General features: G+C 41.3%; 1 protein-coding gene across 4 annotated transcripts in view; it reads left to right on the top strand.

The window, feature by feature from the left end:
- The window catches only part of USP32 (ubiquitin specific peptidase 32), a 173,466-nt gene that overhangs the window by 67,259 nt on the left and 79,776 nt on the right, over nucleotides 1-26,431 (top strand). For all 4 annotated transcript variants that reach the window (XM_075904742.2, XM_075904740.2, XM_075904739.2 and 1 more), the window contains exons 3-5: nucleotides 5,636-5,741; nucleotides 6,500-6,618; nucleotides 17,196-17,355. In XM_075904742.2, the coding sequence (XP_075760857.2) occupies nucleotides 5,636-5,741; nucleotides 6,500-6,618; nucleotides 17,196-17,355 (385 nt within the window). The remainder of the gene's footprint in view (nucleotides 1-5,635; nucleotides 5,742-6,499; nucleotides 6,619-17,195; nucleotides 17,356-26,431) is intronic.

The following is a 26,431-nucleotide window of genomic DNA, read 5'->3' as shown; positions in this document are numbered from 1 at the left end:
GAATTGTGTATCTTAAGCCAATTTGCCTGGCCTAGTGTAGAATGGGCCAAAGAAATTAGCCATCTGCTGAGGCTGGTTTGCTTGCAATGTTCCTTTCTCAGGACTACTCAGACGGCTGTTTGGCTCACTCCCATGTCCCTTATTTATGGCTGAGGCCACAACCCATGTGCTTAAATGAGACCACAGATCCACTTAATAGGATGCTATTTTAGGTGACTATAGTCAGCCCTCTTATACATAGTTATTGTTTAGTATCTGTCTGAATTGGTGCATATCAGCTGCCATTCGTCTTCCACTGTGTGGGACATAAAGGTGAGAGAGAAGACTTATCACCTGTAGCGAAAGAGAAAACGTGATTTTTTTTTTTCCCACCTCCTCTGTCAGAACCTTACCTCTTACGTTCTAGCCTGCATGATTCTGCCAGAAGTATTGCTTCTCATTCTGTTAGGGAGCAGGTTTGAAAAGTATAACGTGGGAATTACAAATTGTAAAAAGTTGACTTTGTCTAAGATGGCCAACATTTACCTACAAGGTTTTAGGAATGAAAAGGCCCTATATCAGGCTCTTTCTCCTCCCCCAGGTGTGGCTCGCAAAACCCCACCCCCATGGCTTGAAAGCCGCCCCCGTGCCCCCAAAAACGGTCCTCTCCTTCCAGTTCCCTGTGCTGACCTGGGCAGGGCAGGGGAGCCATCCAGCGCGGCCATGAACGCTGCAGAAATAAAGATGGTGGCAGGCAGGCGGGCGGAAGCTCAACCAAACATGACTGGGGGCTCCTTTTAAAGGGGCAGTCCTTTTTTTCTCTCAACAACTTTGCCCCAGCTCTTCGCGCTGGATTCAATGCTATTTTGGCTCTTTGCCCAGAATGGGTTGGCCACCCCTGCCCTATATGATCTACATGCTTTTTGGACTTGCTTAAACTTGCCTTCCTTGGTTTTTTCAGCTTAAGAGTGTCTTACCAAAACAAATTCAATTTGTAATCGAGAGAAGCATCAGTACACATGTGTCTTGTTTCACTTGGAACTTTATTAACGTACTTGCTGTTTGCATTATATTTGGTTCTCATCCAAAAGAGTTGTTTGCTTTTTATTTAAAAACAAAAACACTCTCCGGCTTTTAATTGGGTACAGTGATGTCCCCGTAAAATGTAATTGTGATTTTTATATTTGAGGGACAGGGCTTTGATAGTTCCTGGTGCATCTGGAATTGGTTTTTTATTTGAAAGTAAACACGTTCATATTTGAAAGCCAGGATTGCTCCCACATAGTCAGATGACTTAAGTGCTCTGAATTATTACCTTTTACTGCTAAAGGAAAATGACCTACCATGTATAGCTTGAACATATGCTCGTTCCTTTATAAGCCAACCCCCTCCAACTTACTCAGGAAAAAATGGTGAAAAGCCACTGACTGTTTATAAGGTGACTTCAGCTCTGCTGCAGGTATGGCCTGTGGAAGAGCTTGCCCACCTTGCGGGGGGCACCACCCTGCCGCACAGGCGCAGCTCTGTGTGGGGTACCAAAGAAGTGTAGGAGGTGTGAGATTTCAAACTTGATGGCAGTGTGCATGTAACATCTACAATGAGTTTATCCAAAAAAGCACGTGTTTAGCTTTCATAATGTACTGCCTGGAGCATCTGGAAAGGGGTTAAATTGCCTTAATAGGGGAGGACAAGCCCAACATCTTCTGGGAAGCTCATCTGGTTTTATAGCATTATGCAACAAGATGTGGAATGAAATGACAGGTTCTGTATAACGGTTTCCTTAGAATGAACTCCATCTGTATTCATATATCACTAGAATGCACATACCTATCATCTTCAACTACTTCAGTGGAGAACTTGAAGAGAATAGATGGAGGGTGGGGAATGGCAAAGAACTTAGCTACATGGACTGTAATGAAGAAACATAGGAAATAACAAATAGTCCTGCAGCACCTTAGAGACCAACAAAACATTTAGATAGTATCCTGAGCTTTTGTGGGCACAATCCACTTCTTCAGAAAGGTTTTGATTTTTTGTTGTTGGACATCTATCTGGTGCAGGTCCCCTGTTGGGTACTGATACCAGGAAGACATTAGCACACTTACCACCATGTTACTTAATCCTCTTTGGAGTAGATCTAGAAACCGCAGCAATACAAATGTAAGTGAAAGCCCATCCTCTGGCTAGACTAGCCCTGTGTTGTGTGCCTGGTGGAAGGGCGGCAGAGAGACCTCACACTAATCTATTGTAGATGAGACTTAAGGGGCTGTCAAAGCAATTAGTGAGACTATTTCAGGTAAAATACGGTCAAATTATCTTTGGTGCTATAAGCATTGCAGAAATTTGTCAATGACTGTAAACTGCTCAGGACTAACCTAGCTGCCATTCCAGGAGGTGGAACAGCAGTTTCCTTTCCTTAATGACTTTATAAAATCTCCCCGCAAGAGTTATAGGGCACATTTCCGCATCAGTGATTGACACAGAGCAATGCCCTACTGCCAGTATTTTTTTCAGGTATTTTTTGCCTCCCTGGGGTGGTTGGCTCAGACAACTCAGCTGTAACTTGGGAACCTCCAGCCTCGCATCAAGCAGATGCTTAGCTCACACCTAAATCTTACAGATGCTTTTGTCATTGAATTGTTTGTATGTTGTAGCTTTAGGTCTGTATTAGTTTCATATGGTCACTTGTACCTCTTCTTTGAGTTTCACGTGCCAGAGGTACGTAACAGGCTGTCCATTTGGGAAACAAATGGATGGATATAACAGTTCACACAACCGTGTTAATTATACTGTACAGGATATTTCTATGTTAATGTATAGTTCCATTGATTTGATAGAGATATATATGCTGATGCTGTTATGCACAATTCTAACGTTTGGAATGCATTCTTGGCTTCTCTGAAGTCCGTGATAGCTGTTTGTGCACATTTGAATTTGCATTACATTTAATTTTTGAAGTTGTTTGTTTAAAATATGTATTGCTGATGAGCTAAAATGTACTATTTAAGGTTACTAAAATATTAATAGAAGATAACACCTGCTAAACTCTAATGTTGATGGCTTTAGCACTGTCAAATACAGCGGCTGGAAGTAATGAACTTTTGCAGAGTAAAAGGAAACTTAAGGCAGTTGCTGCTGAACATAGTTTGCCATCCAGACTGTGATCAGTGCAAGATCATTTGTTCTGCTGTCTGTGACAATAATATTTCCCCATCAGCTAGTCTTCATGTCCATGGTTAGTTGCACTGTGCAGTATCTGTAAGAAAAACAAATGAGGAGAAATGTGGGTTTTAAAGTAACTTCTCTGAGAGTGTCACTTATAAATTCTGAGTGTGTTCATTTCTGAATTTCTAACATAGATTTCTGTTCCTAATAGCGGCAGTGTCCTTTAGATAATGTAGTTGGTGAGTGTTCTAAATCAGCGGGTGTTTTTTCAGAAGAGTGCAGCTGGAAGTGTATTTTACAGAAATCACTTCATGCATAGCTTCAGTTTTTCCTTTACAAAAGTAAAGTTAAAGGGACGCTGAGGGACGCTTTGAAACCAGTAGGTCCTGCATAGGCCATTCAGCAGGCAGTGCAGGATGGGAACCTGTGGCAACTGGGGGACGGCTGACCCACGCCCACTTGCCCGCCCACTTGCCCTCCAACTTGCTGCAGCTGGAGCTGAATGGCTTCAGCCTGGACTCTGCCACAGATGGAACGGCCCACCTCTAGCCCCAAATCTAGCATAGGTAGGGCGCTGACTTTGCAGTGGCTGAAACCTGGCTCTAAAATGCTCCCCTCGCCCGCTGTGGCCTGCCCCTCCCCTTCCCTGGTCAAGGCAGGGGCAATCTGGACCCCCACCATCTACAACCAGAGAGCCAAGCTCCAGAGCTTTCCAGTCCCCCTCTCAAATCCCTGCATCCCATCTTGTGCCCCGGCCTTTCCTGAGAGCCTGCACTTCTGGCAAGAGCTCTCTCGCTCCTGTGCTCGCATCCTTTACCCCGGGCCTGAGCCCCCTCCCACACTCCAAACCCCCATGGCCCCACCACTATCACATGAATTTTGTGACATGCCCCGACATGAAAGTGGTGGATTGCACATAACGCATTTCATTCCACTCAGAGTTGGGAGAAACAAAGGGAAACTGGAAGGACGGTGAAGTTAGAGACAATTTGGAATAAATGAGTTCATGATTCTTGGTTACTAAAATTAGTTGTTGCTTGTCCTAAAATGACTTCCTGCATGAATATCACCTCTATAAATATTCAACCACTGTTTAAATATACTGGCTAGCTAAAGAGCAGTGCATAAAATGGCTAAAGAGCAGCGCCCTTATAGACTTATTGAATAGCCGATGGAAATCCCATTGACTATTCGATTAGTTAATTCATCTAAATGTAACATCCCTAGTGTGTGCCCTAAATGAGGGTGAATATGAATTCCCTTATCAGGACAGTCATGGTGCTTTCTTTCCCAGTGAGAGCATGGAGCAATTTCCAACTCTTGCTTTACACTCGTTTCTCATTTCAAATATTAGTCTCTTCACACAGGCCTGGACTATTGATGCAGGTTTCCTGTGTCTCCTTGTACACTATTAAAGGAAATAGCCAATTTAGTCTCAATTTTTTAAAAAAAGGTAGATGGGCAGGAATTGTTTGTATTCAGTAATTTTTCTGTTGTCCCTGTGGCTTTCTCTCATCTTCTCTTGAGGATATTACCCTGATGGACTATTTAAGATATCTGAAAACCAAAGTCTCAGAGCTGTGTTAGTCTGTATTTGCAAAAACAATGAGGAATTCTGTGCCACTTAAAGACAAACAGATGTATTTGGGCCTAAGCTTTCATGGGTAAAAATCACTTCATCAGATGCAACATGAATGATGCAGATCAGAATCAGCTGACATCAGATGAATCTGACCATGTGGTTTTTAACTGCGGAAGCTAATGCCCAAATAAACCTATTAGTCTTTAAGGTGCCACAGGACTCTGCATTGTTTTTGAAAACCAAAATTATAGACAAGTGACGAAAATGAAGGCACAAAGTTTTTGTATTTGATCATTTTAAATTAATGTTTAAAAACATAGCGAGAGGTTTACCCACGGAATAGTTAGAGCAGCAGCATTAGTGCACAGAGCATCAGTGTTGGTTGTTGGCTCTGTCACATGTTCCTAGATAAACTCTGTTAGCTTAATGAAGGGGTTACCCCCAGTCAGACTTATATTTACTGCTCCAACACCCCCTACTTGGCATTGGAGGTTACCACAGGATTCTCTTAACAAAGTTCCCAGGAAGATAGAAACAGCACCTCCCTTCTGAATAACCTGGAAGATAGATTTGCAACAGGTCCATAAATCTCTCTGAAATGGTTGTTTATTGGTGAAGGGGAGATGTGCCAAAGTGCCTTCCATAAAGACTCAAGGCAAGATTTCTTTCCTGGATTTAGTCCTTCTTAGAAAGGCTCTTTTGTAGGCATTGAGAGAGATTAAAAAAACCCAACAAACCTAATATAACCAACAAAGATGAGAAAAAGCTTCAAAGTGAATATAAGTTGATTAGCCTGAAACAAAAACAGCTCCCAAACGTAGCTTGTTGCTTTATTTTTTCAACCTTCCCCTTACAGTTTCTCTCCCGTAAGCTAAATAATGAAACTAACTGATTGTTTGTTATTTCTAGGTGATTTACTGTTCATTTGGGGGAACATCCAAAGGGCTACATTTCAATAATCTGATAGTGGGATTAGTCCTACTTACAAGAGGCAAAGATGAAGAAAAAGCAAAATGTGAGTAACAAGTGTGTGTAATCAGAGTAACAATGTGTGTAGAATGTATTAACATATGTAGAACATGCTTTTATAAAGCTAAGATTAAGTTGAGATTTTTAATAAGCAGGTCTTGATTTGTATGTGTAAATCAGAGCACAAGTTATCTAGGTAACAGATATTGTAATAAATGATATTGATATTGGAAAATATTGTAAGAAAGTGTTTTTGTTTAATTCAAGTGTCTCAGACTGAGAATTTTTTGAACAATGCAGATCTCAATACACAGTGAGAATGTTTGTGTGTGTAGCACTTAAAATGAAATTATGCGATGTTACATTGTAGACACCCAGGCATGTCTGAATCCTGTTGAAAGGCTGCTGAGGCTATTTTATATGTGCTTAAGGAAGAGCCAGAAAGAGCTATGGGTCTTAGACTAATAAATCTGTTTCACAAAGAACTAAACCATTTGCATAATGAGTTTTGTTTATTTGTTTCCCTCTTAATTTGATTTGACAGTATTTGGTTTCCCTTTGGCTAGCAAGTAATAGCACACAGAAGGAAATATTTGTTAACACCCTTATTGAGTAATACCAGATCTTGGTGAAATGAACCTAAATAAGACACTGGTGCTTCAATTACCATACAGTTATTATGTGTGGAGTTAATACAGTTATTAGCACGCTGAGGTAGATTGGAAAGTAATTTTTGAAAGCTTCAGTGCAAAATGAGCGTAACTTTTGTATTACATCTCTTTTGATCTGTCTCCTCTTACCCAGACATTTTCAGTCTCTTTTCCAATGAATCTGGGAGTTATGTTGTCCGCGAGGAGATGGAGAGGATGCTTCACATAGTTGATGGAAAAGTCCCAGGTTCGCTCAAGAGATGTTTCTTAGAGGTATGTCATGCAATTTTTGTTACAGAATTTACAAGTGTTGAATGTATTATTGCTTTAGTGCTTAGCAATATACTTGCATGTACACATTTTAAAAAAGTTTATCTCTCCTGTATATTTTAGAGAGTTTGTCTGATCAAGAAGTCCTCCTAAACCATTAGAGCTAGGATCACCAAATTCAGTATACAGCTTCTTCTTACCATCACTTAGAGCAGTGTAAGCGTTTGGTTGTGCCAGGAAAATGGGTTGTGCCTGGAATGGAATTGCTTCTCATAAAACTAAACAGAAACGAGACAGAATCACTAAAGCTAGTACAGTCCTCACAATCGACATAACTGCGAACGTTGAAAGAGACTGAGCTGAGATAAGCCAGAAAAATAGGATGAACCTGGAATAGCATTGCTTCTCAATAAACCTTACAGAAGAGAGAGAAACTGGAGAAATTGGAGAGTACCGTAATTTAGCGAATGTACCCCGCACCCAACTATAAACCCGCACCCGAATATACCCCATGTTTTTTTCTATTTGAGTAAAAAAAAAAAAAAATCGTGTATACCTCACGAACCCACGGGGTATACAAGACTTTTCTGTGCTGGGGGTATATTTGCTAATTTACGGTGCTGGGGGGAGGGAGAGGGAGAATTAGCCAACCGCTCACCGCCCTGGTTCCTGCGCAGCTGCCAGCCTCTGGGCGGGGGAGTGCTTATCCCCCTGGTTCCTCCGCAGCTGCAGAAAGAGGCAGGGGAGCAGGAACCACCAACCTCCGGGCAGGGGAGCCTCCCCCCCCACTCCCGTTCCTGCACAGCCGCAGGAACCACTAGCCTCCGGTGAGGGGTGTGTTGTTTTGTTTTGTTTTTGTTTTGTTTTTTTAAACAAACAACAACGCACACACCACTGGTGAGTAAAAGAACAAAAAAACAACACTCTATATACTCTGCACCTGAATATACCCTGGGGGTGTGTGTGCGGGGTTTATAAAAACTAATATAACCTGTGGGTTATATTCGGTAAATTACGGTAGTGCTCTGTTTTGTCACAGCCAAATCAATGCTTATGGTTTGAAAACTTAGAAGAAAATATTATTGAAAACCAAAGTGACTATAACTCTTTTAAAAACAAAAACAAAAAACAGCAAGAACAACATAGTGAATAAGAATTTATAGGTATGAAGTTAAAAAAACACTGGTTGGAATTCCTGAATTCCAGTCCTGAGCAATGCCCGATAAATCTGCTAGTACGCTATTAATAAGCTTTAAAAATTTAAAATCTATATATGCAACTGCCATTGATAGTAGTAGATAGATATAAAAACGCAAGCATTGCCCATGTCTGATCATCTAGTATTTACACACATGCTTAACTTTACATATATGTTTACAATGTCAATACTTATTGTTAAAGCCAGGCTCTTGACTAGTTTAAACACAGATGTTGCTTGTGGAGGGTCTCCTTGGCCAGGGCATGCAGAGATTGTTTTGTTTTTGAAGACAATGGTATAATCTTTCTCACAAAGACATTGATTGAGGCCCTACTTAGCGGTGTTTCTCTGTCTAAAAATCATGGTTTTAGCATGGTTTCAGATAGACTGCTGAGAATAACCATGTTGGTTAATTGGAGAATTCAAGACGTCAGCATAAAGATTTGTCTGTTGCATTACTGAGTCAGAAAGTGGTCCAGCTAGCACACCTTTAAATAGAGCGATCACATCTGAAAAGAATAGATGGTATTCATCTTCACCTGGTCTATTATGGGGAAAATACAGTGTTAATTAAAATAATAATGAAGTATGCCATCACTAGCATTGGGTTTGAGACCAAAACTGGGTTTGTGAACAAAAGAAAATTCAGGTACCACATTATTATGTAGGGTTCTATTGAACTACCATACTATGTAACATCTCTCCAGTTTTTTTCAAGAGATGAGGTGAAATCATTTTTAAAATAGTTGTTTGAGTTTGTTTGGCTTATATGCGAGAGAAATTTCTAGTAATTATAGATTTATATATAAAGGTGGGAATAACAGGTAATTCTTATGTGGGTTACTAGAGGTATTATAAATTTCATATTTTTCATTTGGATTACTAACACTGAACTCACTGATACAACTCTAAGCCTATGTTCAAGAATACAACCAGTTAAATGTCTTTTCATTAAAATCAGTAGGAGAAAAGACACACGTTTTCTTTCATATGTAAGAATTAGGTTTTTAATGTGTTTTGCTTTTCATTTCTGATATAGGGTTGAAAGTTGATAGAAAGCTCACTATTTTTCAAAGCATTAAAGGTGCTTTTTCCAAAAGCAAATTGAATTCAGTCGTCTGTGCAAAGCTTTCTAAGGCCCATTCCTGGGTGTGCCCTGCTCCCTTTACAATTCTTTCTATTCTAGCTGCAGAAATGAGCAAGCAATTGAAAAGCAACCTTTTGAAAACATATCAATTTAATATTAGATTTTTTCCCAAATAAGATTTTGAATTTCTCATTCAAGAAGTTGCATAGACAGTCCAACAGATGTTTAGCTGACAACTCATCCTGCAATCATCACAGCAGTTATTTTAAAAAAAGGGGAGGGGAGTTATGTCAGTGTAACAATACAGATTTGATTAGATTCCTGTTGGTTGTTTTTTTTTAATCACACCCCTGTACCAAAAGTAGTCCTATGCTCTTGGAAGTACCTTGCATCCTTATAATGCCTAGGAAGTCAGTTCAGGGTTAGGGCTAAAACTAGGAGTAGCCCAGTCTCTAGATGTCTAGTCTTATGGGTCAGATCTATGCTTATTTCCCACTCCCTCACACTGTTTCAGCTGATCCTGTTTTCTGCAGAAACTGTGGATTACTCTGGTTATCCCCCACTCATGTTCTGTGGTGATTTGTGCTCCTTTAGGAAACTTTTAATCACTTTTCCTGTTGGGTCAAAAGGTGTCTTGTTGAGTGCATGAATTTTGCCCCCATCTCAGAAAGCTAAGAGCTATGCACACGGAGTTCCTGTTGGCTTTGATAGAGATACCTACAGATTGAACCTCTTTAGTCTGGCACCTGACTGGTGCCAGACCACGGGAGGTCAATGTCTGGCAGCCTTACCAACACTGCAACTGCTTACAGGGCTCTTTGAAAACATTTAGGAGTGAATCAGAGCTAAATTACAGCACACAATACTGAGAGCCAGGACGGGACTGTGGAAAACTTGGCCACACCCATTGGAAGTGGACATCCAGCTAACTAAAATCAAGCCAGACCACACATATTGCCAGACTACAGCAGATCAACATGTAATAACTTCTTTCCTTTTTGTAAATAAATATGCAGTAAAGAGTAGAGGTTGTTTACCAGGTAGAACATGAAAAATAATCTTATCTTCTCTCTGTGGGAAAGTTTAACCTATCTCAACTCTAACTCTAATGAGGGTGGTGAAGCATTCAACAACAGCAATCTAAAAGAATTTCTATGAAATTATGCTGCTAAAACATATCCAAGCACTGTTAATTCAAAACCTAGTCAGAAAATTCTGTCTCCTTAGAGTTTAGGCCCAGCAACAAAATCTATAACATGCTCAACTCAGTGAAATAGCTTCCTGATGAAGAATCCAGAAATAGAATTATTTTTATTTTTTCAAGAATGCTTGGAAGGGAAGTGGACTCATCCCTTTCCCTGGATGATAAGGACATATTCCTAAAGAATATGAAACTCTTGCTCACTTCATATTTTGCTTCCTTTCATTCAATTTTATTCATTCATTCATTCAATTTTTCATTGAAAAACTCATTCCTGCCCGCTAGATTCAAACAAGGAAATCAAGTACCTACAGTGTCACTCAGGGTCTTTCTGCTTGTTGGTGGGAACCCCATGTGCTCTGAACAAATACTGGGTCAGTTTTAAGTTTCTGATATAGAGCATAACTTCTGGATTCTACCAGAAAGCCAGCATCTTACTGGATCAAGATAAAATTGAAATAACCTCCCTCCTTAAATATTCCTTAAAATGGGGAGCTGGCAGTTATCCCTGTTGTGGCCATCCCAGTTCATGATTTGTAGTATGACCTTAGTTAGGCAAGTCTTTAACCTTTTCTACGCTTCATTTCACCCACCATGAAAGTGGGTACGACATATGACCACTATCTAAGTGGTTTGAAAGGTTTAATCTTTGTAAAACCAACGGTGATTCTCACACAATAGGGATTTGTGGAGCAAAATATTAGTCTCTATTTCTCCATGTTGAGTAATCTTAATCTGCCATTTTTTGATTTAGTTGCTCTACTATCATCTGTTCACTATCAGATCACTTCAGAATAGTGAAGCTTAGTCAACTTGTCACATTTCACTGAAGTGATTTGTATTTTGCCCCGATGAGAGAAGACTGTCCTACGGCTGTCTGACTTTATTAAAGAGAATGCTTTTGGAGTCCTAGAAGGAAACTGGTTGTGACTGAGTGTGCCTCAACTGAGCTGGCAATGATATTGTGTTGACTTTATACTTAATTCATAAGCTTTTCATTCTTGGCAGAAGCCACACAGATGTAGATGGTGAAGACCAGTTTGGTATTCACTACTTATAAATTGTCTGTCTGTAAAGCATGATGAAGTATATGAAGAAATTAATTTAAAATTGTCTAGGATACTTGATGAAAATGCTTCCGGAGAAGAATCTGTCTGGCTCAATACAGTTTTCCAGGATTAGGCAGTAGGAGTGTGATGGTTCTGGCTGGGGTTGCAGGCTTTAGAGTGGAGCTCGGATTGAGGGGTTCAGGGCTGGGACAGAGGGTTAGAGTGCAAGGGCTCTGGCTGCTGGTTCAAGTTCTGAGGTGGAACTGGGCATGTTTAGGGTGCTGTGGAGGATTTCAGGTTTGGGGGAGGGGATTGGAGTGGAGGTTAGAGTGCAGGAGGGGGTACAAGCTCTGGCCTGGTGGTATAGGTTTAGAGTGTAGAAAGGTTCTCTGTTGGACATCTCTTCTACTGCAGCCACACGGCTTAGGTGGAACTATGTTCTGATCTAAGTCGTATTCATATATTTATTCTAACTATCCACTTGGACAGTTAATTACGTTGTGTGTTCAACAAAGCTATATTACAGTATGTGTACTTTCCAAAGAGTATTGTGTTTTACCTTAAATTGTGCCTTCTGGGGGGCAGAGTGGGGGGGGGGGGGGGGAGGGCAGGCTGCCATGAAGCACCTCTGTCCACAGGGAGCTCGGGGCAGCTTCCCTTCCTCCCCTGTGCTTTTGCCTCTGATACAGAGGCATTGGGTGGGTGGGTGGGTGGGTGCGTGTGAAATGTTAGCAGTCGACTACATCAGTGTTTCTCAACTTTTTTTTTTATAGAGTACCCCTTTAAAAAAAAATTATAAGTACCTCTAGTACCTACAGTTTTCAGACACACAATTTTTTTTTCTACCATTACAACACATTTGTTTAAACAACTTAGTCGTAGCCAGCGATGAAATTTTTGGGTGTAAAAAGTACAACAATAAGCGCTGTAAAACTTAAAACAAAAATTCAGTTTTCTCCAAATTTCAGTTGTGTTGATGTACCCCCTGAGACGATTACCCCTAAGGGTACTCGTACCACTGGTTGAGAAACACTAGACTAAATTAACCGAGAAGGCTTATTGGTTAATTGTCTACTCAACTACTCATTCACATCCCTAACCATTTTAATTACTTTTGAAGAAAAACATTGTATTCATAATGTTCATGTTACAGGCTTAACTATGATGTTCATACAAATTTACAGGTAAGTTAGAGACTTATAGGGATAAAATTTTGGCATAATGCACAAGGATTTGGCCATGACAAACCCATTAAAATTAACTTCACGGAGAAATAATCTATTGTGCTTTATCTGTGTTGTCTGTTGTGGCTGCCTTTCTTTACAGGGGTGAGGAAAAACTTGGCCACCTGATGCCAAAAAGTGAAAGACCAAATCCTTCTAGATGCCAATCAGTGAATACTGTAATGTGAATATAATAAAATCTCTTGAAAATTGAAGGATCCTGTTATGCTAAAAATAGCTGTAGGCAGCTTCAGAAGCTAACTGCTGAACATGATTTATTGTAAATTGAAAAACATTGAAATGAGAACTCAGGATTTATGGTTTCAAATGTAGAAGTACCATTTAAAAACGTGCACTATATCAACATTTTACTAGTTTGATTTACAGGCTTTTTTCCATTTACTCTGTTGTGAAAATGTTTGAGAGGGGAAGCTATAAAATATAATTCTACTGACATCATTAAGATTGCACAGGGTGTAACTCTTGCACACTTTGGTCTTGCATCCAGTGAATTGTGTTTAACACTAACTCAATATTTCTCAAGTGGGCATATTTAATTTTAGAATATAATATTGTTTCATTTCTGCTGCATTCTGCTTTAATTTGTGCATTTTAGCGAGGCACAGTGGGGAATTAACTATTTTCACCTAAGGGAGAAATTGAGGTGACAAGACTGTTTTACTAGTCAATGATCATAACTCTGGAAATACATGTAATGCAGCTGAAATATTTCTTACTACCACTGACTACAGAATACATGAAAATGTGAATGTTTTTTGTACAGTTCTGTATTGAAATTATAGTATAGCATGTAAAGTATTTATTTTTAAAACATGCAGGTATTCTTCAAGGGATATTTCACTCTCCTATAAATTTATTTTCAGTTCCTTGGTCACATTGATTCAATTTGTTTATGACATACCACACGTGAGCCCATGGGGACTGGCAGGAAAATTAAACCAAATTAATTAAAGGTGTGAATTGATAGGGGGTTAAACTGTATTAAACCCCTTGCTTGAATGAAAATCCTTATTTAGCATTAAATTACCTTAATTGGGTTTAGCTTATTTCACTTTGTGCTGTGTATATATAATACAGGAAAGGTGTAGAAAAGGCTCCCAGAAATGATGTGAGGGCTCGGGACAATGTCTTACATGAAAAGGCTCAGATTTCTATCTAATTAGTTCATCAGAACAGATTGAGAGATGTCTTGATTGCATTTTATTACCTTAATGGGGAGAAAATACCAGATTTCAGAAAGGACGCTGTAATCTATCGAAGAAAGAACAAGAGCCAGTGGCTGGAAATTTAAAACCAAAGAAACATAGAACAGAAATTAGGCACACATTTTAACTATGAAGGTGATGAACCATTGTAACAAACCACCAAAGAAAGTGGTGAATTTGCCATTGCTTGATGTCTTCAGATCAAGACTGGATGGCTTTCTGGAAGATGTGCTTCAGCAGTTAAACAAAAAATGTTGAGTTTTCTATAGGAGTAACTGAAATTTAATGTCCTGTCATGTGCAGGAGGTTGGAGTAGAAGATGTCTGTTCTTGCCTTAACACTCAGTCTAAAAAATCCTAAAACTAACCTTGAAACATTGCCCTCCTTGGCGGATCCTCATGGCTGTTTTTTTTTTTTTTTTTTAATTTGGCCAGTGTAAATAGACCTAAAAATAAAGTATGTACCCATAAAGGGCTTGGATCAACAGATGGGAGTTTGTTGATAGTCACCCCAAGTGTGTGAATGGCAGTCTGTAATGAACAGATATGCTTTAAGCAGCAGTTAGTTGAGAATTCATATGCTGTGAAGTTTAGTAAGAATCACGATAGACACAAAAGTTACCTGCTTCAAAAAAAATTATAGATAGGGTATGTTTACACTACACAGACGGTCAACTCTGCTGTAGTCACAGAATCATAGAAAACTAGAACTGGAAGGGAGCTCGAGAGGACATTGAGTCCAATCCCCTGCCCTCACGGCAGGACCAGCACTGTTTAGATCATCCCTGATAGACATCTATTCAACCTGCTCTCAAATATCTCCAGTGATAGAGAGTCTACAACTTCCCTAGGAAATTTATTCCAGTGTTTAACCACCCTGACAGGTAGGAAGTTTTTCCTAATGTCCAACCTAAACTTCCCTTTCGGCAATTTAAGCCCATTGCTTCTTGTCCTGTCATCAGAGGCCAAGGAGAACAATTTTTCTCCCTTCTCCTTGTAATACCCTTTTAGATACTTGAAAACCACTATCATGTCCCCTCAGTCTTCTCTTTTCTAAACTAAACAAGCCCAATTCTTTCAGTCTTCCCTCATAGTTCATGTTTTCTAGACGGTTAATCATTTTTGTTGCTCTTCTCTGGACCTTCTCCAATTTCTCCATATCTTTCTTGAAATGTGGTGCCTAGAACTGGACACAGTACTCCAATTGAGGCCTAATCAGCGCAGAGTAGAGCAGAACAATGACGACTTGTGTCTTGCTCACAAACACTCCTGTTAACGCATCCCAGAATCATGTTGGCTTTTTTGGCAGCTGTCTCTCACAGCTCTAAATATGTTGACTCCTATTTAACTTGTGGTCCACTATGACCTGTAAATCCCTGTCTGCAGTACTCCTTCCTAGACAGTGGCTTCCAATTCTGTATGTGTGAAACTGATTGTTCCTTCCTAAGTGGAGTATTTTGCATTTGTCCTTATTAAACTTCATCCTATTTATCTCAGACCATTTCTCTAGTTTGTTCAGATCATTTTGAATTTTGACTATGTGCTCCAAAGTGCTTGCAACCCCTTCCAGCTTGGTATCATCTGCAAACTTAATAATCATACTCTTTATGCCATCATCTAAATTGTTGAAGAAGTTACTGAACAGGAACGGGTCCCAAAACAGACCCCTGCAGAACCCCACTTATGTCCTTCCAGCAGGATTGTGAACTGTTAGTGACTACTCTGAGACTGGTTATGCAGCTGGTTATGCACCCACTGCATAGTAGCCCCATCTCAGTTGTATTTCCCTAGCTTATTGATAAGAAGGGAATGCAACACCATGTCGAATGCCTTACTAAAATCTAGGTATACTGCATGCACTGCTTCTCCCTTATCTCCAAGGCTTGCTATCAAATTGGTTTGGCATGATTTATTCCTTACACATCCATGCTGGCTCTCACCAGAAGTGACCAGCTGCCAGTGTTCCCCCGAGTCAGAGCCATGTCATCCTCCACCAGTGGTGTGTCAGCAGTCTTTTGTAGTAGGATAGCTTCCTCAGCCTCAGTGGTCTCCTCATGAATACTCAAGGAATTCCTTGGGGATTGGGATGCTCCTCAGCCTAGCCACCTCCTCCTGTAGCTCTCCCACCTGCTTCCTGAGAGATTCCACCAGCAGGCACTTTTCACATTGGATGGTCTCCCCACATGGTTTTTCAGTAAGTGTGAATTGCAAGTCACAGTCCCTGCAAAACCACACCAGAATGCGGGTACGTGTTCTGTCTGGCTACAGGCGCATGTGGAGGAGACAGAAGCAGTGCTGGCACAGGTGTTGTGGGTCTTCCTAACCCTATTAAGACTCTCTCCGTCAAACTCCCTTTTAAACACCTCGATCTTCTGGTGTTCGATTTAGTGGGTGTAGTATAGACGTGCAAGTTCAAACTCGAAAGGTACCCCTTTTGGTGCTGATACCCCTCCTCCTCACATGGCATAAGTGAAGCCAATGGGAGTGGTTGCTCCCATCAACCTCCTGCTGCGTGGACGGGGATTTAAGATGCATTGACTCCAGCTACATAATTTATGTAGCTGAAGTTGCGTATTTTACTTCCACCTTCCCATGTAGTGTAGACCAGGCCATAGCGTGCAGCTCAGAGACACTGTTTACAGCTAAATCTCCTTTCTTGCTATTTATTGTATAAACTATTTTTAGTAATGAACTAGTTTAAAATAATTGACTATAATAATAGGGAAGACACCATTCAGTTATATTGTCAGTGACCATTTGTCTAGCCTTTAAGGAACCCAAAAATCTGGACTGCTTGTGGTCATTAAGATTCCAAGGAACTGCAAATTAGGGCATCAATCTAAGGGACCTAACCAGATTCCAGCTTGGATAGTGACATTTTGCCTACCTCGTTCTTCTCTGTAGTTTCAGTGACAGTATTTTTCTACATTTTTGCTCCCTGTACGCTGTCGAGTTTATACTGTATGTTATCTCGCTGCTGTGTTACACTTGGAAGTAATTGCACTTCAATGATGGATGAGATCTTCATTGGGTGTGATGTGTACATTGATTTGTACATATATTTCAAAATATTTTGGAATCAGTAGATGTTGCCTAAATCTAATGTGTTGGTAATAGTGACACCCATAAACTTCAGTAGTCCCATTAATATTTGTCAGTTTTCTGCTGATAAAGGGACTCCAGACACTTTCATGGCATGGATGTAGCAGGAATTGTTTGTGCACTAATACAATGTATTATTTGGGGAGCTCAGTGTTTTAGCAGCTACAATAAAAATACATTTAAAGTTGATAAAAATCTTGAAAATGATAAGAAAACATTATCTTTATTTTACAGAGAGAACCATGTTTAAATGTCTCTGCCAAGGCCACACTGAGTTAATAGCAGAGCTGAAATGGCTCTCGTTTCTGAGTCTTATGGTAGATTTCAGGGCAAGGTGGAAGGAATTGATCTGGTCCCATGGACACTTTTTCAGTACCTGTGTTTTAGAGGAAGGTTGCAACATCTTCTCGTTCATAAAGCTTGATATTTCATGTTTACTACTGTTCCAGGAGAAGAGGAGTATGACTTACTCAGTCTTCCTTCCTTTTATTGCAGGGTGAAAAGGTGAACTATGAAAAGTTTAAGAATTGGTTATTGCAGAACAAAAATGCTTTCACGTTCTCTCGTTGGCTGCTTTCTGGAGGAGTGTATGTAACGCTCACCGATGATAGCGACACCCCTACCTTCTATCAAACTTTAGCCGGAGTCACACACTGTAAGTAATTGGCATTTCTTGTTGTGTAAACGGGTATCTTTCTTATAGACCTAGCCTTTGCTAACCTGAATTCATAAAGCTTAACTTTTGCCTTTCTCTGTGGTCATTCTTCAGATCAATACTGCTCTATTAAGTTAAGCTACATTCAGTTCCACTGGTGAGTAGGGATGCGAAAGCATAAATGTGTAAACGGTTAACTGACGTGCTTGGGCTCATTGGTTAACCTTGATGGTTAAGTGTGGCTCCCTCCCTCTTCTCCCTCTGCTTTGCTGCCTCTGATTCAGCAGCATGACGGGGGATACAAGCGGCTCCGTGAGAGCCAATATGTGCAGGGAGATGCTTAAAAGCCAACTCCCAGAGAACCACCTCCCCCTAGTGTGTAAATGTATAACCGCTGAAAGTTTACTAGAATAAATGCATTTTAATATCTCTACTGGTGGGGAATGTTTCCCATGCTAAAAAAAATTGTTTTAAAGGAAACATTACGGAGGTCACAAGATTTTTATTTTTTAAATGGATGTTGTCAACTACCTATATTTGTTCAAAATGTGTTTTCCGTTTGGTACCTTCTTTTTTCTTACAAGCTTTAACTAAAAGTCTTAGTTTGATTCCATTTTATGTGCACCATGATCATAAATATCTGGAATTCTTTATCACTAGAACAGCAAACTAGAATAGTTTTTTGAATGGATGCAGTTGTGATTTGTACTTAGCTGTGTGTGCATCCAGTACACCAGAGATGGAGAGCTTTTCTGGATGGTACCCATAGGGGTGGTGTTGGTGTCCTATGGCCTTGCCCCTTTTCTGGGTACATAAGGGTGGGGCTGCTCCAAGCCCCTCAGTTCCTTCTCCCTGCCCATGGCTAGAGCCACAGCTTTCAATTTCAGTCCCAAGAAATGGTTCCTTGTATGTAGTATTTAGTTGCATCTTGAGTTAAGTTTCTTATATAGTATAGATTTAGAGTAGTTGGCTGTCCTGTGTGATCCCCTCACCAGCGTTAATGCTTGTCTGTCATGTAGAGTGGCCATCCCTACCAGTGATCTCCACACGAGGTGCTTTTTGTATCTCAGCAAAGAACACAAGAGGCTAGTAGTCCGTTGTCTGGTCGCTCACAAAGAGAACGCAGGTGACAAGGAACTTGCTGCTGAAGCAGCATCTGCTGGAGCAGATCATGAGGCCTGCTTTGACATCGAGGCCATTGTTTTGGCTGGCGTCTCCTCTGGATCTGGCAGGAGTGGCCATGCTCGCGAGGACTTGGGCATTTCCCCCAGGAGGAAGAGATCACATGAAATAAGTCAGGACCACTCTAGGGCACAGAGAGGTTCCTTTTCATCTTCTGAAAGGAGTGCTGATTGGCATCAGACTTTCTCTGGCATATGGAATGGAGCATGTGCTGCAGACAGGCATCTAGAGGTCATAGTGGACCACAAGCTAAATATGAGTCAATGTGATGCCGTTGCAAAAAAGCAAACATGATTCAGGGGTGCATTAACAGGACTGTTGTGAGCAAGACAAAATAAGTCATTCTTCCACTCTACTCTGCATGATTAGGCCTCAGTTGGAGTATTGTGTCCAGTTCTGGGCGCCACATTTCATGAAAGATGTGGAGAAATTGGAGAAGGTCCGGAGAAGAGCAAAAAAAATGATTAAAGGTCTAGGGAACATGAGCTATGAGGGAAGATGGAAAGAATTGGACTTCTTTAGTTTAGAAAAGAGAAGACTGAGAGGAGACATGATAGTGGTTTTCAAGTATCTAAAAGGGTGTTACAAGGAAGGAGAAGGGAGAAAAATTGTTCTCCTTGGCCTCTGATGATAGGACAAGTAGGAATGGGCTTAAACTGCAGCAAGGGAGGTTTAGGTTAGAAATTAGGAAAAACTTCCTAATTGTCAGGGTGGTCAAATGCTGGAATAAATTGCCTGGAGAGGTTTTAAAATCTCCGTCAGTGAAGATATTTAAGAGCAGGTTAGATAGACATCTGTCAAGGATGGTAACGGTGCTTGATCCTGTCATAAAAACAGGGGACTGGACTCGATGACCTCTCAAGGTCCCTTCCAGTTCTAGTGTGCTATGATTCTTTGATCATCTGAAATGCTCCCCTGTTCAACTCAGGTTGCAGCCAATGTTCCCTCTAATCTTTCCATCCATCTGCAGAATAAATGTTGTTGTGTGCCTCAAGGCATGTGCAAATGTGCACCACCAGGAGAAATACATACCTGGTGGTGGGTGCTCTGCTAATCAGCTGGGCGGCATTGGAATATCTCTTGAGTGGCAGCACAAGTGCACAGCTTACAGGTAACGTTGGTTCCAGCCATAGGGCATCTATCGAGTCCAGTGCCATAGTCACTGATACCAGCACTGACTGTCTCAATGCTGGCAGCCTACCAAGTGGCATTAGACCTGTGTTGAATGACAGTACTAGACTTTTCAGAAGTTTGCTTGTGCCATATTTCCGCTGCCTCATCGTCTGTTGTGCTCTTCGCACCTTCTGGCCCCATCACAGAACGACCAGGATTGTCCACACTGGAGCTTGCACTGCTCGGGCCTCACATGGTGGAGCTGAGGCCAGTGCTAGCCCCCTCAATGTTGGTTAGGTATTGCCCTTAGCCTTAGTACTGATGAGTCTCTCATTTGGTACTGCCAGTGCCAGATCCCCATTCTCCTTTGGCACTATACTATCCCCCCAAATTCCTGGTTTGAGGCTCCCTTCATGTCCTATCATTGTAGACTGAATAACTCACTTTTCTGATAACTACGAAATTCCTTAAAAGGTTCAATGCACAAATAGTGCAATTAAGAAGATGAACAGGAAAGATAGAGAAAAGAGCAGATTAAATCAAATTAATATAGTAGGTAGCCTAACTTGACTGACTCTTTGAAAAGTTTGTCTAGATAAGCTCGCCTTGCGCTTGGTTGTATTGATGTTAATTTTGGCTGCATGCACAGCATGTTTGCCATTGTTTATCAAAATCACAATTTCTAACAATTAATTTGCTGGCCTCTATCAAATCCCTGGGTCACAAGTACCTGTGTCTATGGGCTTTTCTTGTGAAAGTTTGTCATACTAGGGTGAGGTTAAACAACAATGTGATATTTGGTTTGGTTGGTTGTACTTCTAGAGGAAGTGCAGTAGTTTATTTTTCCCATTTATTGGCTCTTGTCCCCTTCACCTTCAAGTTATACTTCTCAGATGTCTCAGGTGTTCAGCTACACAATCTCCGTTCCGATTTACCAGTTTCATCTTTGTAGATAGTCACGATCCCTCCCTCCACCCCAGCCTCCTTTTCCAAAAGCATTGACATTTGTCTGTTAGCTTTAATGATTTTGCTTTCTTGACTGAAAGTGTTAACCTTGAAGTCAACTTCTCTGCGTCTTAAACAAAAGAGTTAATACTGATAAAATTTTAGTGTTCGTTTCACTGCCGAAGGTTTTTTATATTAACAGACAAGCATTGCAGCAAATGTCCTAGGAGAAGCTGGAGCCTTGACTTCAGTTTTGTTTAGGAACTTTCAGGCTCTGTTGACTACACCATAGCAGTTTATGCTGTTAGCTGTTGCTAAAAGTTCTGCTGGTAAAAGAAGCAGCATTTTAAAGCAGCGGTCCCCAGCCTTTTGTGGCTGCTGGGGGTGGGGCCACTCATGCGGCGGGCACCCAGGGGCGGAGCTGCACGCATGCCCAGGGGCGGGGACGCACATGCGCCCGGGGGCAGGGCCATCCGTATGCTGCATGCCTGGTGCTGGCGCCACCCATGCACCGCACTGTCGGGGCCGGCACTGCTCCTGTGCCACATGCCCAGGGGTGGGGCTGCCCATACGCCGCACGCCCGGGGCCAGCGTCACTCCTGTGCTGCATGCTTGGGGCGGGGACGCCCATATGCCGCACACCCAGGTCCGGAACAGCCCATGCGCTGCATGTCCGGGGACGGCGCCGCTCCTGTGCCCAGGAGCTGGCAGCACCCATGTGCCACGCACCTGGGGCTGGTGCCGGTCCTGTGCCGCATGCCCAGGGGCCAGCACAGCCCATACGCCGCGTGTCCGGGGCTGGCACTGCCCCTGTGCCTCACGCCCGGAGCCAGCACAGCCCTTGTGCTGTGCACCCGGGGGCAGGGCTGCTGGTACACTGTGCGTCCAGGGGCTGGCACCGCCCATGGGTCCGGAGGCAGGGCCGGCCCTGATCAGTTGGTGGGTGCACAGAAATGGCCCAGCGGGCACCATGGCGCTCGCGGGCACCGTGTTGGGGACCACTGTTTTAAAGCATCATCAGATATTTATTGTGAAATGTAAACCTTTACCGAGTGTTTCAGTGGGAAGCAGGCAGTATCAGGAAACTGAACCATTTATGTCTAAATTAATAATTGCTGGATAACTAGCAGCATGGTCAAGTCCTTGATTTCCAATTTTTGAGTCATTTGCCAGCAATACAACCTGATTAAAAATCGTATTTCCACTATTAGGATTAGGGATGTAAGAGTTTAATTGGTTAACTGGTTAACTGATATGCATTAGCTTATTGGTTATCCTTGCCATTGGGGATGTTACATTTCGTTTCATCAGCTGATTGAGTAGTTGATGGAATTTTCATTGACTACTCGTTCAGTCGATAGGGGGGGAAACTGCAGAGCCACAGCGGGGTTAGCTCCTGCGGCCAGGAGCTAACCCTGCCACACCTCTGCCTTTTAAGTGTAGTAAGAGCCTTTAAAAGGTTCAGAGGCGGAGATGGTGCTGGGGGGAACCAGCTCGTAAGCCAGCTCCCCCCCCCCTCCGCACTGGTTCGTGCTTCCCGTCCCTTGCTGCCTCTTGTAGAAGCAGTAAGTGGGGGGGGGGGGCTACTTGACTAGCCTCTTTCATCCCTATTTGCTGCTTCAACTCCCAGCCACTGCAATCCTGCAAAGAGTTTGACTGTGTAACTGATTGAATTTCCCTTTTTTAAACAAAATTTTACACCCCTAGTTAGGATTAAAAGAAACAGCAAAAATTGTATAGAAAGTATAATAGGTGATGCTCTCCTAGACTATATCTAGACTACATCCCTCTGTTGGCAGAGGGATGTAAATGAAGCGGGGGTTTAAATATCCCGCGCTTCATTTGCACAAATCACATAATGGCGCTCTTCCGAAAAAGTGCTATTTTGAAATGGAAACTGCAGTCTAAAAATGAGGTTTACAGGATCTTTCAAAAAAGTGCCCCATTTTCGAAACAACCGCATCTAGACTGTGGTTTCAATTTCGAAATAACTTTTTCAAAAAAGCACCATTACGTGATTATGCAAATGAAGCACGGGATATTTAATTCCCCACTTCACTTGCACTTTTGAAATGCTTCATTTACATCCCTCTGCTGACAGAGGGATGTAGTCTAGACGTAGCTCTAAATATTCAGCCGTATGTAGGACCTGAGATGTGAATCATACAGCTTAAAACTCTGTGTATGGCTTTGACCATATAAAAATGATTCAAACTGTAGAACACACAGCTGTGTAGCAAAGAAGTTAAGCTGTATTTAATTTAATCTAGTACCTCTACATAATTACTAATTATTGAGAGTAAGTTGTAGTTTCAGGATAAAACTGAAATATGGGTAAAATAATTGGCCGAATTTATTCTACTGAGTGTAGCAAATGAGAAAATCAAGTGCCAGTTTTTAGTTTGGGACTTTATTTTCGGAATTACTAGCTGAAATTCTATGGATGGCGTTATGCAGGAGGTCAGACTACAGGATCATAATGGTCCCTTCTGGCCTTAAGGTCTAGGAATCTATCTTTGTCGTATTTTATTTGTAAATATCGCATCAAATATTGGAATGTGGAAAATGGACTGGAACATTCTGATGACAACCAGAAGATGGTAAACTATTCTGCCTTCTGCTGATGGTTGTGCACCATTTCTTTTCTATGATTCTATTGATGATTTCCCTAGTGGTCCCAGAGGTCAAAAAGAAATGTCATTGAATGATGTAAACAACACTAATTCAGCATCAGTGAAAATACAAGTGGGGTTGAGCAATTTGGAGATGATTATATCAGCACATGAGAATATTCTTTGCAGTTTGACATGTACAGAGCACAACTCAACTTCCGTAGTTTTTTAGTAGAGATTATTTAACCATGTGTTGTTAATATAGTTGTGCTTATAAAATGTGCTGCTGTGAGAGCATGTGGTTTTTTGGGGTTTTTTTTCTGTGAGCGGAGACTGACTTTGGTGCTTCTTGCTTGGTTATTTGCCTTTTGACAGAACAAGTCACTGAAAGGGATATTTTAAAAACACAAGTATATACGGTTAGCCAAGTATAATGTAGAGTTGCTTATTTTAAATTCTGTTCTAGTGTATTCAGTGAATCTTTCTAATAAACATTAACTAGTTTATTTCTTGGATGCTGACATCAGACTGTAGGTGCTTAGCTTAAACAGACTCCAGCCCTTCTTATTTTCCATTAAACATCTAGAATCATGTGGCACAGACATGAAAAATTGCTGTGATAAAAATAGTGCAAGTTATTAACGTTGATTTAGAAACACACAGCAAACGTTTGTTGTAAAGCATCAGTGAATCCATTTAGATTTGTTTAATGAGCTGCGATATCAAGGAAACATAAAAAGAATTATAATTTTTCACTTGTAAATAACATTTGTTTGAATGCAGATGAGTTTAATTACATTCCTTGGCACAATTATAAATGAAATTTTGAAGTCACAGTAAGTTGCACACACTTGCCATTTTTAATCAAATTTTGTTCCATTTCACCTAAATCATAAATATTCTGCAAGGGTAGTTACTTCAGTTAAAAGTTAGAAGAATAATTTTGTGGTTTAATTTTGAAGTGTATAAAAGATGTTTTGGGATGAGAAGGAGAGAAACATTAGCCTAGTATATTAGTGTGTGAGAGAGAGAAATATTATTTGACTTACAGTGGTTTGAGGAATATTACACTCTCCTCCTACTGAGTACCCAGCTGGCAGTACAAACGTTAAATGCATCTCAGTTGTGCAGCATAAGATTGGATATTACATACCTCATGACTTTCCTGAATACTGAATGTAAGGCTAATAAGCATATACACAAGACTGTAATCCTGTCAGGGAGTTTTAGTGACACCATAAATCAGGAGTGGCGTTTAACAGCAGGGTTAACAGGGCTCTCAACTGGTATTTCTTTGTTTAACATGATTGCATATCTCTCTTTAATACTGCATGGTTTTGTATTTAAAAGAATATTTGTATTCCATAGTCTACAAAGCAGCGTTAAGAATGAGGAAGTATATAATACTTATTCTGCACTCCAAAACAGAATAAAATGCAGTGTTTATAATGCTGTCCAAATGCTCAGTGGGAAGAGAATGAAATATCCCTCAAAGCACTGCAAATAATTCATCATTACAAATGAAGTTTCTAGGAACCAAGTACAGTATTTCAGTAAAAGCATTCTTAGCTATATAAGACTTCACTATGTGACACACCCAGGCTGGTCAGTACTGGCCATTTCTACTCTGGAAAGGTTTGGCGATGAAAGTGTTGTTGACATGCAAAAGTTACCAAAGCTGAAAACTCGCCAAAGCCTGTTTTTCTGCCACCTTTTGTCAAAATTTCATGGCCACATTATTAGCACCCGTGCAGATAGAAAGAACAAAGCAATTTGGGTAGATGTCCCACGGTGCCTAGCATCACCTTCAATTGCTAAACATTGTGGGAGTGCCCAACATAGCGCTATGCATTTTGGGAATGTGCAAAACATCCCATCAACCACCTCTTTGCTTCCCAGCCCTCTTGGGGTTTCTAGCTTACTTTCACATCACTTGAGTGACAGTCCATCTGCTATGAGAATTTATCGATCCCAGACTTCTCTTCCATGTTGTATTCAATGTGGTTAGGACATTGTGCATTGCATCAGAACATTTATGCACTTAATAGCAGAGGACAAAGGCTCTGATGCAGATGACCATGTGAGTTGCAGGGACAGCATTGAATTGGACTGTCACAGAACAGATGTGCACTATAAAGCATCGCTTTTGGGCTAGGGAAACCAGCACTGAGGGGTGGGATCGCATTGTCAAGCAGGTGTGGGATGAAGACCTGTGGCTACAGAACTTTCAGATGCATAAAGCAACCTTTCTGGAGCTGGCCCTGGCTTGCGGTGCAAGGACTCCTGATTGACATGTGGGTTCCCACCCAGAATTGCCTCCAGTTCTTTATAAAACCACCATGTTTTGCATGCAGCAACAGACCAGCCGTTTGCTGCTGCCTCCTTCTAGTACGCCTACCAGAGTTCCTTTATCTTGGCTCTGCACTGTAAGGTGTCTCATAGCCCTTCTCACACAGGGCTTGAGAAATAGGACTGTACGAGTCCCAGTTCCTACAGGTCACTTGCAGCTGTGATTGCACCAATTCGTCACCCCACATGCTGCTAAGATCCAACGGCTCTGCATTGCTCCAAGCAGGAGAGCGTTTGGAGCGATAGCCACCCGTTTCCCCAAGAACGCCACGAGGGCCACTACACAATAAGGCAGCCAGCAGGAAATGGATTTTAAAGTTCGTGGGGTTTGCAGATGGGAGAGGCGCATTTGTTTACCTGTTTAGGTGGCTGCGGAGTAGCAGAATTCAAAGCGCTGGGCAAATTGGCTAAACGGGCATTCTGGGAAACATGCTGGATGTCAATAAACTCGATGAAAAACCTATTGTAGTATATGCTGCTTGATTGTTAACAGTAAAGGAAGGGGGAGAGACAAAAGTCCCTTGTAGAGTTGGATGTTTTTTGTCACCAAAACTGGGTGCTTTTTGCAACTTTTGTTGTGTTGCAGTGTGAACACTTTCTGGGGTTTGGTAGCAAAACTTGCAGGTGTAGACAAGGTCTTACTAGGGCAGCAGTGTTAGAACAGAGATCCTCTTGCTTCACAAGCATAGGCTGCTTCAAGGCAAATTTTTGGTTAGCTGTTCTCAGTATAGAAATCTAAATCCTTACATATTGGTCATTAATGTAACATTATGCCATTCAATGCCACTTTTGACTGTCACTCCACTGTTTTAGTGCTCTGTGTTTGTACAAGGATTAGGACTGCCTAAAATTTTTCCTCTAGTTACACTGAAATT

The sequence above is a fragment of the Pelodiscus sinensis genome, chromosome 21 (assembly GCF_052426305.1).
Source record: "Pelodiscus sinensis isolate ZL-2025 chromosome 21, ASM5242630v1, whole genome shotgun sequence".
Classification (NCBI taxonomy): Eukaryota; Metazoa; Chordata; order Testudines; family Trionychidae; genus Pelodiscus; species Pelodiscus sinensis.
The sequence above is the reverse complement of the archived record's forward strand: the minus strand, read 5'-3'. Positions and strand labels throughout refer to the sequence as shown.